Below are 14,613 nucleotides of genomic sequence, written 5' to 3' on the forward strand. Positions count from 1 at the left end.
ATACCAAATCAGCTGGTTGTGAAAAACATGGCAAAGTGACTTCAGTTCAGAGACCTATTTCATCTTGCACTCATATACATATCCACACACAAACAAACTGGTGTCTCGAATAATGAACAAAATCTGTTCCAGGATGTTCATTGAGCAGAACACTGTTTCTCACAGGTCACTATACTCTGTTCCGGGAATCTCAGGAGTGAGCAAATAAAAACAAGTCTCTGCACAAATGGTGACTCGAGAGGGCTCCACCAATGTGACAGGCAATGGAATTGCATGGTTGGGGATAGTGACTTCAGTTGCCAGCCTTTGCAGCAGCGTGTACTGCTTTTTTTTCCACCTGTTCACTTTGTCCCCTTCTCTGCCGATATACACTGTCTAGCCCAAAAGATTCCCACGAGAGAGTACATAGCAATAATTTTAATCTATTCCCAAGCCAGGTCAAAAAAAAATCTCTGAACATTGCAAAATAAAAAAAAATAATGCTGGGAATATCAAAATACCTTCAATGCTAGGATTGTTTAATTTAGAAGTTATAGAAAATATTGTACACACAATAGTTATAAAAAGTACACACATAACAGTATATATGCAAGTACAAATATCTAATTCATTATTATTTCAGCATTTCATGTTTTGATCGGTCTCTTTTTTAGTGTATTTACAACAATCGTTTTTAACGAATTATATAGCCTGGTCGCTGCTAGTAGATGAAATAGAGTACCCCACATGCTTCTCATGCAAGATAATGACCTACATCTGCTGATGGGTTAATCATGTGTGATTATATTTATGCACAGTTTGCAATGTGGGACATTTTCCATCTCGTGCTGATGTTTGTTATGTAGGATGTTTGTTACGCGAGGCACCAGTTTATTTTTAACACAGAAAAATATTCAATGAATTTAAAAGAAAATGGAAATTAAAGAAAACAAATTATGATACTCTTTTAATGGTACAAGTCCAGTGCACAAGTACACAAAATTTACTACTGAGGACATTTTCATTAATGTTACAGTAGTTGTACAAAATTACTTTAGAAAATAACTGAACTATAATTAAATTACATTGATACATATATGAAATTAAGAAACATAGTGGAGTTTCAAAAGCTACTTTTCACTGATATATATTTCTTGCCAGTACCTGAAATGTGAACATTACTTGGAGAATATTGACATACACTGTCATAAACAAAGATATACCACTCATTAGTATGCTCTACTTCATATGCAAATACATGAGAATTCAAACCAATTGTTTTCATTAATGTTACAACAAAATTTACACTTTTATTGTCATCTCCCAAAATATATTGTATATTACCAAATAGTGGTTCATCTGATTCAAAAGAAATGAGCAAAACATCCCCTACTTTGTAATCTATCCCTCTTACATTTACTGACAAGCATGAATAAACTTGTTCCTTTAAATTAACTGGTACTCTATGACTGAAATGATTGAAATTCGGAATGTCTTTAACATTAATACTGTCTCCAGGTCCGTAAACAACTTCTATTTGTAATCCTTTTCTACTAAGAGTTCTAAAACAGAATTGCAATTGATGTTTCAAGGCTAATGTATAGGCTATATTTCGCCTTGAGGCAACAACATGTGCATAACTTTTCAGTGTTCTATGTTTGCCTTCAAAACGCATGCACCAAATATTTATCAAGGGCCCAATTCTATTCATTATTTGTGGATAATGGGTAAGAAAATGGTGCTTTGGCTTGAGATTCTCCTTGAACAATTCTTTGTACAGAAAATTATGCTCAGCTATTAGTGCCTCCAACAATATGCAAATGCTACTTTGGTAAGTTCGAGATGTTACAATTTCTACAATTTCTGCAAGTACAACATATAAACACCAAAAATCATTATCCGAAGGCACAAGATCACCTATCAACAGACCAAAATAACGCACAAAACAAAGCATTTCAGAAGCTGAGTACATAATTTGACCCTTCTTCAGATGTTCCATCGTAATCTTTGGTGGTATATTACTTGTTTCAGATAAGCCGTAATCAAAGAATTTTAGCCTATCATTAAGAGTTTCTAATGTACAGTACTTATTTTCAATTATTTTTTTTACTATTCTAGCCATATCATACCTACAAATCCCTTCAAGAATGTCATGCATGATATCCACAGCAGCATTCTTTGTGACATGAAAACCAGGAAGTGCATTCCATATACATTCTTCTTTAATTCCTGTTTCGGTATAATTGTTTACTAAAACATCAGCTTCATAATTCTGTTCATTTCTCATCAACTCTGCTTTTTCGGTTTCAAGTTGCTGTATCAAATTCTTGTGCGCTTTGCAGAATCTGCAGGGAAAATTTCCTGAGAAGTTCTCAATGAACCCAAAAATAGAATTCATGCCAAGATTATCTCCTAGTATCAAACTTACCTTAAAATGCAACTGCTTTTCTAATCCATTGTGATTAACTGTTAACCCATGAATTTCCAATGACACAAGCTCTTTTTTTAGCTCCTTGAATACAGACTCATTGCCAAAAGTACTCCTATCTGTACTGTGAAACAGCAAAGCCAAGAAAATATTTTCTAATGTTGACAAATACTCTGCAGATAATCCACCCACTATATAATACACTGCGCCTAACTTATTTTTACCAGCGTGACCGCTCAATGGGTTATCTACTTCAAAATCATCAAAATATAAAAACAATGGAATTTCATATTCATATTGTTTCTCCCTCTGCCTCCAGAATTGACCTTGTATGTAATGTGTTATAGGTTCCTCGCAATCTGAGAGGGTATACATATTTTTAAATATATCGTCTAAGACCCCTGGTAATTCCAAAAATATTTTTAACACTTTACTCATGGAAATGAACTGTCCATAGTGATGCTCAATATCCAAAACTACTTGGCCACATTTTCTTTTGTTACAGATAGATTCACCGATTTTAAACTGGCTAGGTTTAATGAGAAATTTTGATTCTGTAAAATATTTGAACCTGAGATGTTCTGTATGTAATTTATCAAAAGGATCCATCACAGATTGCAATAAACATCTCATATCTTCCGTTGTCTCATTTGATTTATCAACCAGAAGAGGCTCAATTTTACAAGTCAGAAAGTCAAGTAACCCGTAGCGTAAAAAATCTGTACAATATTCTATTGTTTCCTGAACTTGGTTTCTTGTGTAGCTGGAATTACTGTATAGTTTAGCAATAAACGATACAGCAGAAGCATGCAATGAATTTACAAACCTGTTAATAGGTACAGACTTCAGTGAATTTACATTGGTGCTTGTACTTTTAGGACCACTGTTAGCTGCAGGAAATTCTTGACACACTGTCCCAGATATCTGTGGCATAGTATAAGTAACTGCAACATTATTTCTACAATGTTTAGTTTCTAGATGTCTCCGAAACGTGTATGCATTTTGGAAACTTCTTTGACAAGTTCCTTGAGCACAATGATAGGCAGTCAAATAAGTGCCAGAATGCTTGTAACTTATGTGCCAAAGAAGCAATTTAGGAGTACCCAAAGTTTTTTTGCACCTATAGCAAGTAAACATATTGATGTGCAAGAATATTACATGGAAGAATCAACTATAATGCACTTACACATATTTACACTACATTTTACACTATCACTACATATTACACTTTCATTACATATTACACAACATATTGAATACTTTTATTTGTTAAGATCAAAATTAGTTTCTCTTTCTCAGCAAACTGCACCTTCACTGAATGCACTGGAGAGCACTGAGTGCTTCAAACACTCTTGGAATTTTTGAATCCCATTTTGTTGTTATGTGATAGATTGCCAGCTGAATAAGTAACCAGATATGTTCTGATTCTGGAGGATATGATGCATTGAGAACATGAAAAGCCTTAAAACATATATCCAAGCTCTTCAAAACTGAAGTCATCTTGTACAATGTGCTGTCAATATTTACATAACAACTCTGAATTTCAGTCACTGATGGCCCAACTACAATTATGTAAGGCTGCACTGTGAGGCCTATATTCTGCATTTTTTGCACCTTGTTGTATTTCAGTCTGTTAATGTCTCCAGGAATCTAATACAGAAAGAAAAAATACAATAAATACACATAGCCGGTTGGTTGGTCAGTTCAATCAGAATTACAAAATTCTATGACCCTCAAACATGTTGAAATAAATATAAAGAAAACATTCAAGACTTACATGTAAGGAAATATTTGCTGCAGAATGTATTTTCAAGATAACATTCTGTAACATAGAGACAGTGGTTCAAATCCCACTTTACACTGTAGGTCCAGTTCAAAATAAACAATATGGAATTTGCATTTTTTTTAGCATTTATTTAATCCAAAATGTTATCAATTTACACATATTGTATATACAGTGGGATGCATAAGTATTCCTTGGCAAATCACCCATGACTATTTCCATTTATTTTTCTCTTGCATCCGACGTGTTTTTAAGGACTGGCTGTGAATGTATGCTGGTGTAGAAGTTGTTAGCAGCTCGTTTGGTATTTTGTTTCAATCACTGAAAAAGAGAATAAACACGTTCTGGGACCATTTGCTTGGGAATACTTATGCATCCTGCTGTACATATTGCTTGCATTGTGGTTTCCTTTTCATAACTTAACAGTTATTACAAGTAAATGAACATTTTTTTGTCGTGATGCTTGGAGACACCCCCTCCCCTCAAAAATATAAGAATACCTGTAATACTAAGTTATAAAATGAAAAGTTGAATATATTTGTGATGCCGTATTTAAAATTTTCTAAAAGTGAACACTACATTCCACAAGTGTGACACTGAAGTCTAGATTACTTCCTCTCTGTCTCTCTCTTCCTTCTGTATATGTGTCTGTGTGTGTGTGTAATTGTTAAAAGGAATGCAAAAAATATGTGGTTATTTATCTTACGCATTATGGTGACTGGTAATGATATAAGATACCATTCACGTGAAAATTAATTTTCACACTAAGTACACATTCCGAGCTTCCAACTCTGTGAAACAGCAGCCCATTGCATCGAATCTCACTCCCTCTGTTATCTGTCTTTTTTAAATCAGAGCTCTATTTCTTACGATGTAGATTTCCTATTGACATCACAATGCTGAATCAACACCAAAAATGTTTGCCTCCCACTTGGCTTGCATCAGTTACGTGGGAGATCTGCTAATTGTCAAGCATTATATTAAAATTTGAACCTGGAACACCACCTTGAGTAGTGAGTCAGCCAAGCAGAGGCCATGTAGTTATCAAGCTACTATATGGCTGTCTACTCCAATGCTATGAGTTCTTTACACCAATACCCCTAACTGAGACTACATTATCTATATGGAAAGAATTGTGAACAAAAATACCTTTGCATGACATATAATTCCTTCCTGGCTTTCCAGGACGGATGGTTTCCATTGCTTTCTCACACTCCTGATTCTCCCTGGAGGTGGTTGCATATAAGGAAGCAACATGATTTGCACTGTATGCTTTGAATCTGAAATTATAGTTCCAATAGGGTACTTAGGTAATTGATTACACATCCTCAACATTTTCTCAATGCAAAATTTGAAAATGTTTCAAAGGAAAATATTATCCATTAACAAAAATACTTAATATTATCTAGACCTACTGGAAGCATGCAGGCAGAATATGTTACTGAATTAATTGAATAATATAACCTGCATGCTTCTATTTGAAATATTTATATAATTATGGATAAACAGCAGTCCACTAAACTTCTGACTCCTGAGCACTTTCTAGAAATATGGTATATGATTTATGAAGAACTAAACACTATCTCTTCAAAAGCAATGGTAACATGTTATAGTTTAATTAAAAATTGAACGTTGAGTTGAGTTGGTGTTTAAGTCCACTTTATGTACAGAAAGCTAATCGGGACTGGACCTACAGTTTAAAGTGGGATCCGAACCACTGTATGGTTCCACCGGGTATCGAACCCGGGACCTCTTGATTACAAGGCGATGGCGCTACCACTGCGCCATCGAAAAATTTAACCTATCGTGAATAAGAGCACATTTATCTTTATGCCATACTACATTAAGTAAAGTCAAGGGTTCTTTTAAAGAGGCAATCTTGCAAGACAAGTACGTCGGTGTAAATGAGTAAATTGTAATGGTGTATATTGCAAGAAAATCAAAAACACTTCCAACAACTTTTAATCCGTTTCGTTTTCACTTATATTTTCTTTAAAAATTTTAAGATTAATAACAACCAACAGTGTATATAATGAAATACGTCCATTCCTTCTCCAATTAGAATTTGATACAGTATTCATGCCTAGCTTTTGAAATGATTAATTTCTTTCTTTTCATTCTTATCATACAGGTGAAATATGATGAAACTCTGAACTTACCATCACTTAAATTAGCACCATCTAACAACGACACTAGTTTCATATAATTGACATCTGTTGAGCCACTTTTTAAGGATCTTAAATTCTGGAAAAAAGTTTCCCATTGTGTCAGAAGTTCAAATACACTTTCTGGATGTGCCTGTTCAAAGTCTGATTCTATCTATATAAAGACAAAAAAAAAAAAAAGAAGTAGTAATATACATAAGTAGCAATCAAAAGACAGAACAAAAGTAGATATATTTATTTCTATACAGCTTTGTCCTGTGCTTCTATCCCATATTGTGAAATCGACAATACACCATGACCAGGATTTTTTACATCAAGTGAATATAAATATCTTACAGTGTCTCAAGTCTTTTAATGTGAATGGTTAGGAGGATATTAATCATACTGCCCACATATACCTTTTGAAATCATGTTAGTTGCATTAAGGCAGTAAGAAAACTGACCCTCGTCACCCAGTCTCTTCCGATATATGATTGTTCCTTTATCTTTTCTTCATTTCCACCACAGCAAAAAAAAAAAAAAAGAAACAACAAAAACATAGAGCCACTTCCTAATATTCTGGGATACACTGCCTTCCTTGTCTCATACATTCATCCCATAACTACAAAGTTACAACCTATATGCTATTAGTGAGAGAACTGGAGTCACAGTGGTCTTATGGCATTTTACTGCTACATCAGAGACCCAGGTTCCATTCCTGGGGTGGGTGATGTAAGATCAGAGATCTTTTGGCCTTGTCCCTGCATAAAGTGACTCTGGGGTTCACTCAGCCGAATGTAAATAGGTACCTGGGGTAACCCTGGGAAGTAAAGGTGGCCACAGCCTGGTGCTGATCACATCACCTTTAAAACTTGGGGGGTGGGCAAGGAGAGTTTACTACTTTTTAGTTGACGAGGCTTAGCATTACGAGGCCCTAATACTGGAGCAAAAATGGCTAATCGTCACCACTTTGTAGGGCCCTAACCCCCGCATCCCCTAAATGTGCCTTCATGGCACAATGCAATATGCACATGTAACTTTTCCTTACCTACAAACCCCTATGAGAGAATATGTACTGTAGACATATTTTACCAATACGATAACATCATTACGATAAATTATAAAAAATATAGTCACAAATTATCCTAATATATATAAACAGCACTGGAAATACTGTATACACCAGCAGAAAATATGAAAACGAAGCTCCTGGGAAAGATAGAAGTGTGTGGCACCCAAATAATATAACAAAAAATGGGACAATAAAAAGCACAAATGTTTAATTTGTACAAAGCATTGAACACTTCCAATTTTTACAAATCTTTCAACTTATTCATTTATTAAGAAATGAGATGTGTGCTTACCAATGTATATCCCAAGCTGTGCTGTAGTACTGGCCAATCCTTTATAAAATGTTGCACTGTGCTTCCATCACTTTTCAGATTCTGTTCCTGCCTCATGCTCCAAGTATTCTTCCAATGTTTTAGTACTTCTGGCCATGGTTCGCAACTATTTGCCAGCCAGGACTTGCTGTTTTCTTGTTCGTCTTTAAGATAAACAGAGAATATGGAAATATTACACAATAGTTTCCACTCCGATAAATTTCTGAACTTCCATAATGATACACATAATAATGAAAATAATGTAAATTATGTATAATATCAATCACAGTAATGAGAAAACTATAAGAACTGAAAAAATTACAATCTCATAATGCTATTGCCAGTGCACTGTGCCTTATCTGGGAATTGAACCAGATTACAATGTGATGGCATTCCCACCATGCCCTATAAGACTTTGATTTGCACTCTTCATTTCATTTTTCGTCCATGTTATAATTTCATTACAAATGGAACATATCAATGAATAACAGCACATTTAACTCTATTCCATACTACTTTAAGTCAAATCAAGGGTTCTTTTAAGAACCTTTCAAGAACTTCAAAAATTAATATGTATGTCCCCATTTACTAAAAATTAAATCTGCCTTACTCTGCAGAAAATAGGTGACTACATGTAACAGATTTGTTATCGCAAATCTTTGTAAAATGGTACAATGGGTTTTAGAGAACATTTACACTGTTAAACAAATAAAAAGGATAAAGAAATGGAAAATTTTTAAGTTGATGAAAAACACACATTAAATATCATAATTCAGACAAAATTTATGAAATTACCTGAAATAGTAGTATCCACATCAATTGCTGATTTTTCTGATAGGCCTATTGTCCTGGATACACTGCCTAGAATCCCAACACTTCTCAATTCTCGAAATTTATTTCTGTATTTGTCCACCAACTTTCCCTTTGATATACAGGATTTGTTCACTCTGCTATCTCTCTTTTTAACTGGAGGAATATAATAAACTGAAACACTTTCTGTCTGGAATATAGACACTATACTTTCTGCTATACTTTCAAATTGGTCATTTCGCAGGCGTCTGCAAAATACAAAATTAGAGATGAGATAAGAATGTGGTATCTCCCCTCTGTAGCAATGGTTTAATTATATTTCTACATAATTAAAAGTTTGAGGCAATACTAAAACTTGTTCATTAATAAAATGTGGAGTTATTTTACTTCTGTTCTGTAATATTTGTTTGTCAGATCGAATTTTAGGAAGTTAGAATTCCTGTAGTATCATAATCAAACAAAAACATGTACAGACATTTAAATGCACATTGTACTCATCATTACTTTCCTTTCGTCATACCTTTCAAAGCATTTGTGTGTGTGTGTGTGTGTGTGTGTGTGTGTGTTCATTTCTGTACACTAAAAGTCCGAAAAATAATCATGTATGTGTTTATTTTGTTTGATACTTGACCTGTTCTAGTTAATACTATAGGCAATCGGTACACGATAGTCATGTTTTTCTTACGTTCCACCAAAAGTACACTCATAACACTACTATTAATTAGATTCTTCTTTGGATATCTATCTTTGGTAATGAATATCATGGTGACCAAAGCTGTTATCATGCTCCGAGTAGTCATCTCATGAATATTTACATGATGTATCTTTACATAACTAATAAAAAAAATAATAAGCCAGCATCCAGTAACCTTGCTGCAAGAAGAAAAGTAACTCTGCTGAACTGACAATAAAGAAATGGGAACAGGTTAAATGGCTGTCATTGTAGATTGAGTTGGTCTTTTTTAAGTCCACTTTATGCACAGTAAGGCTAATTGGGACTGGCCCTACAGTTTAGAGTCGGATCTGAACCGATATGTGCCCCACCAGGTATAGAACCAGTGTCCTCTTGATTACAAGGCAACGACGCTACCATTGTGCCATCAGGGAGGCTGGCTGTCATTGTAATAGTACTTACGCCTAAATATAAGAATGCTCATAATAAACAACGCCAAATCCATGGTACAGTTCTTCACAAGATTAAAAATAGTGTAAGTGACATTTATGTCCAGGCTATGCTTTATGTGCATAAAATTCTAAAATTTGGGCATAAATTACACACTGGTATGAGTTCTGTAGACGTGAGGTAAAATATGAGTCTATGGCAATGAAATTTCACTATTGTCAGTTCTATTTTTACCTGAAAAAAAAATCTGGTATTCTTCATAAGTGAATTTACTGGGTTAATGCAAATATAGTCTTCCGCAGTCATTTCAGCTATTAAATGATGCTGTTGTATTTTCATTTGCAAGTGCAAGTTATCTACACTACACTTCTGTCAAACACAAATGATCAAGATATTTTTGTCAACTACTGAAAAAAGCTACTGGTATTGCATAATGTTCCTTTTCACTAAATAAACACACTAGTCACTGTTTACCAGATGTCTTTTCCTTTTTTTTTTTTGTTCAAGTGGAATTTGCAAAATGAGCTTTGTCCCTGATAATAGGCATCTCATAAAATATACTTTAGTGGGGTAGTTCTAAAACTCAGAGAGAATGTTTCAAGCAAAAACTTACACATTAGGATTCTGTAATAAATGGTTGATGATGATATCAACGAGCAGACCTCTGGTCTTACGATTTAGTGATTTTCCTGTCTCATATGTCCCAAGGACAAATCTTCCACTTCCACTTCCTTGTAAGATATCCAAAATGTTTTGTGACGTAAATGGTTCTTGTATTTTAACTGGAATGCTTCCAGATGTCTCAGGTACATTTATGCTATATTCTGCTATTCCACCCTCAGGTTTCACATTATTTACACTTGTATCTTCACAGCACACATCAAATTCATCTATGTAGTTCTCACTTATAGTACTACCAGCTGGTGTATTTGTCAAAGTTTCAGCTGATGAAGATTGCACCTAAATTAAAAAAAAATGTAAAAATAAATATGTAACTTTTATTGTTTACATACAAAAAATGTTTAATGCTTCTTAGTTATACATGAAAAGGAAAAACCATTTGGATAATTCTGATAATTTTTACTTTAATTCATGATTCAATAGAGAAGGAAGCTTATCTGTTTATTTTTAGCCTTCACAACTCTTTGGATGCACATTTTATAAATACCCATGCAGTTTAGTAACAACATTAAAATAAATATGTGAACACTAGTTCAAAATGTAAAATGTATTCATTTCAAGCTCATCAGGTCACCTTCAGAGCATCATGCCCTGCAGGTTAAAAATGGTATTAAACAAAAAGGATGGACAAGATGAAGGGAAGAATAAGCTGTAACTACATTCCCAGGTGTTCTGGGTTGAAACGTAAAACCTGACATATTTCTTTCCCCCATGCACTCGTATTGCATAATCGAGGTTATAAAATTTAAGTCAAAAAAGAAAGTCACACATAACATTTCTTGTAAATTTAACATGAAATGGAAGAAGAGAAAAGTATATGCATACATTGTAAAGACTCAAAATTGGAAACCTCGGTGTTGAGCAGTTAATGGAGTAGTTCACCAAGTTGGTTCTCAATTTTGATGAGGGAAATATGAGACATTAAATTACATACCTCTGTAGGACTAGCAAGTAAGAAACAAGAAACTGAAGTGTAGAAATATATGACAGTTAGGTTACATACCTCTTTAGGCGTATCAAGTAAGTACCCTGTAGATGATAGTTTTACTTGTTCTCTGTATTCTTCAAGTTTTTTCATAAAAATTGCTCTTCTGCCGATTTTTGGAATAAGTTCTCTGAGATGATCTGCAGTGAGCATGCACAATGCACCTATGTCTATTTCATGCTCTGAAAACAAATATAGCAAAATTTTGGAAGAATAAGTAAGAAAGTTTAATTTAGAAAATCCAGGGCTGTGTCAGAATACAGCATTTCTGTCTCTTTCTTGTTACAACAGAAGCCATCTTTTTCTTCAAATGTATGGTGGTTTGTTTGTTTTTATAAGCACTGGTTATTCCTATTTCAGTAATCTTGATGAAAAGGTGAAGGGATGAAGTGGCATGAATGAGGTTCAGCATGAGGCCATTCTTTATGTAACCTAAGTGGCCTTTGCCATTGTTAAAGGTTCTGAATACAAGTTTGTAACCTTAACCACTAACACAAAAGTGTTTTGAAAATGAATGGTAAGTGAGGTTATAAAACAGACACAAGAGTTGACAACAGTGATTTTAATTTATGGTTATTTATGATATTTATGATGTGGTTTCTGTGACGGTGGTAAGGGTGCTATTAGATAGGGATCCAATATTTCTGCAAACAGAATTCAGTACTTTAGTATTATACATACTACCTGGTTAGGTTAGGTTAAGAGTATTAGCTAGTTTCAGGATCGACAAAATCATGTTTGCGAGGGGAATATAATTTAACATAGGCAAATGAGGTAGTCGGTATAATACTCAAGTACCCAGAATTCTATTATGCACATGATACTAGAAATGAACAATTATCAAAAACAGGAATCACAACGAGTTATTTAATTCCTTCTTTTACATCACTTTTGGCTAATCTCAATAGAAACGATGAATTGTTATTTGATTAAATTGATGCACAGACACTCCCAAAGGAACACTGCCTCGACCAGGACTGGAATATGGAACCCTCAGTTGGCTACCATGGCATCAATTATTTAATGGAACTGATGTTTTAAGTGCATGAAGTAAATTGAAAGTAGAATGACACAAAAACGTCGTTTAAGCCCATTTTGTGCTCAGATAACTTAATCAGCATTTGAACTAAATTTAAAATGCAATCTAGAACAGCTGGGCAATGCACCTACACTGGGAATGGTAAAAATTTACTATCCTTCGGACACCTCTAATATTTTCGTTTCGTCAATTTTTGACATTCGTACTTACGTATCTGCTTCGCGGAACATTCCTGAAGGTGTATCAATGTTGGGCATGAGTTTACAATACCAGACCACTCTCCAATTTCTATCAAATTTCGCCTACTTACTAATTTCGGTGTCCTGATGACGTATCTGTAGTTCATATTTGGCGGTCACTTGTTAAAATTGTACATTTACGTGTACAACTTGTAAAATAACCTTGCGATTTACCACGGTGATTGTCCATACACAGCAATTCGGAACCATCTTTCTTTCGCAATTAATTAGCTAATGGTCTTCCTTTACGCACAACAATCTTGTTGACGACAGACGAGGAATGCCTACGAGGTTAGGTTAGGCCTGTTAGGTTAGGTTCCATTAGCATAAATACAAAGAAAAATTAATATTTTAGCTAAGAAAACTATACCTTATCTTGCCTGTTGATTTCTTCATGTTGGGAAAATGGCGTCTTCCGTGCAGCTATTGTTCTTATGGTAGGGTTACATTACGTTAAGAAAACATAGTTTATTTCATTTTTTTCTCGATTTCCATACTTGACCGCCAATTATTACATGCAGATTCGTGATTAGGAGTTCACAATCAGTGAGTAGGCGAAATTTCATAGAAATTGGAGAGTGGTCCGGTATTGTAAACTCGTTCCCAATGTTGTTTTGATGAAATTTGAACTATGTTTCCTAACCTAACAGAACTAACCTAACCACGCGCCAATGGTTCGCAATTATTTCCAATTTCTAGATCCTGATACTAACACGACACCAAATTTTAACTATGTTTCCTAACCTAACAGAACTAACCTATCCACGCACCAATGGTTCATGGGGCTAGCTATTCTCCGTTGGAGAATTAATTTTCAACGAACAACATGAATTTCAGCTATGAAACATTCCCACATCACACAAAACACCTTCCCGATGTTCGACAATGCTACAGGAACTTATTACGGTAAGTAGTTTCTTATGTAAAAATAAATAAATGTGTCCGAAGGATAGTAAACAAGTACCAAAACAACTTAAAAATTACCTTACGCAAACAAGCAGGCTTGCCATGGACAATGTATTTTCCGTTAACAAGCGACTGTAAGTATCGTAGACCAATGGGAATTAATGTAGAAATAATTCGGAAGCTTAGTAGCATGCATTTAGGGACTTTATGTTAATGCTAAGAGAACCAAACCTGACCTGCCTAACAACCACGAAAGCATCTATTGGCTAAAACTCTGCAGTATGTGTTAACAGACGTAAATGAAAGTCGAACCATGCGAAAATTGCATTCTTAGTATCATGAAATCTGAATAAAACAAAATGAACTTGGGCGGGAAAGGTTCCTGGCCCGAGAATCAAACCCATGTTGTCCGCATGGTAGTAAAGATGCTACGCAGACTGAGCTACCACGCCTATGTAAACGCAAAACACACTTGCGCCACATGTAATGCATTATATTCTCTATACTGTATGATTAAATAGTACATACTTGATTAATTAGTAGAGATTAAAATACGAGAGACAAAACCGACACCGATGTGGCAGACTCGAAAATATGCATTTCAACTCGTACGCCTGTACGCAAATTAATATTTATGTTTTTCACATATTATGATTTCTATTTAAAACTGTTCCACTTACCAGCAAATGTAGGAATTAGACCTTCAAAGCCCCACAACTTCAAAAGAATCGATACTTCGTTTCCGAGATCCGCCATGTTTTTCTTGTCACACTTGCCAGTACGAGAATCACGTTCTTTTTGTTCAAGGAACAAAATATTTGTTTCAAAATACAAACAGAACGTCAAACAACAAAATGGCTGTTTCAATGGACAAAACTAACTTCAAACAAGTATGATTGTTAAGAGAACTAAACCAAATGGTTTATGTAAACAGTCACTTTGTAGGTGTAACTAAACTTTGGTTAACCGTACGAAATATTGTGGAACCAAATATATTTTGCCCCTGCAACTAATCCGTTCTCTCCGTGTGCACAGTAAGGCTAATCGAGACTGGACCTATAGTTTAAAGTGAGACTAACCTCTTCCCTTTCTCAATGCACTAGTTTCACAGTAC

At 34.7% G+C, this 14,613-nt stretch overlaps 1 protein-coding gene across 2 annotated transcripts; it reads right to left on the reverse strand.

The window, feature by feature from the left end:
* Window positions 1-693: 693 nt before the first annotated feature.
* Window positions 694-14,256, reverse strand: LOC145992221 (uncharacterized). Of its 2 annotated transcripts, XM_083128549.1 has the most exons (8): window positions 14,180-14,256; window positions 11,334-11,497; window positions 10,263-10,609; window positions 8,512-8,774; window positions 7,699-7,880; window positions 6,350-6,509; window positions 5,340-5,470; window positions 694-4,057 (listed from the first exon to the last, which is right to left on the reverse strand). In XM_083128549.1, the coding sequence occupies exons 1-8, from the start codon at window positions 14,253-14,255 to the stop codon at window positions 3,719-3,721; spliced, it is 1,662 nt and encodes a 553-aa protein (XP_082984675.1). In that variant the 5' UTR covers window position 14,256; the 3' UTR covers window positions 694-3,718. The 2 variants fall into 2 exon arrangements, with proteins under 2 accessions (XP_082984675.1, XP_082984676.1); XM_083128550.1 differs by lacking the exon at window positions 5,340-5,470 and having other exon boundaries at window positions 3,917-4,057.
* Between the last annotated feature and the right edge of the window lie 357 nt (window positions 14,257-14,613).

This window comes from Lepisma saccharinum, chromosome 9 (assembly GCF_977018435.1).
Source record: "Lepisma saccharinum chromosome 9, izLepSacc3.1, whole genome shotgun sequence".
NCBI classification, from domain to species: domain Eukaryota; kingdom Metazoa; phylum Arthropoda; class Insecta; order Zygentoma; family Lepismatidae; genus Lepisma; species Lepisma saccharinum.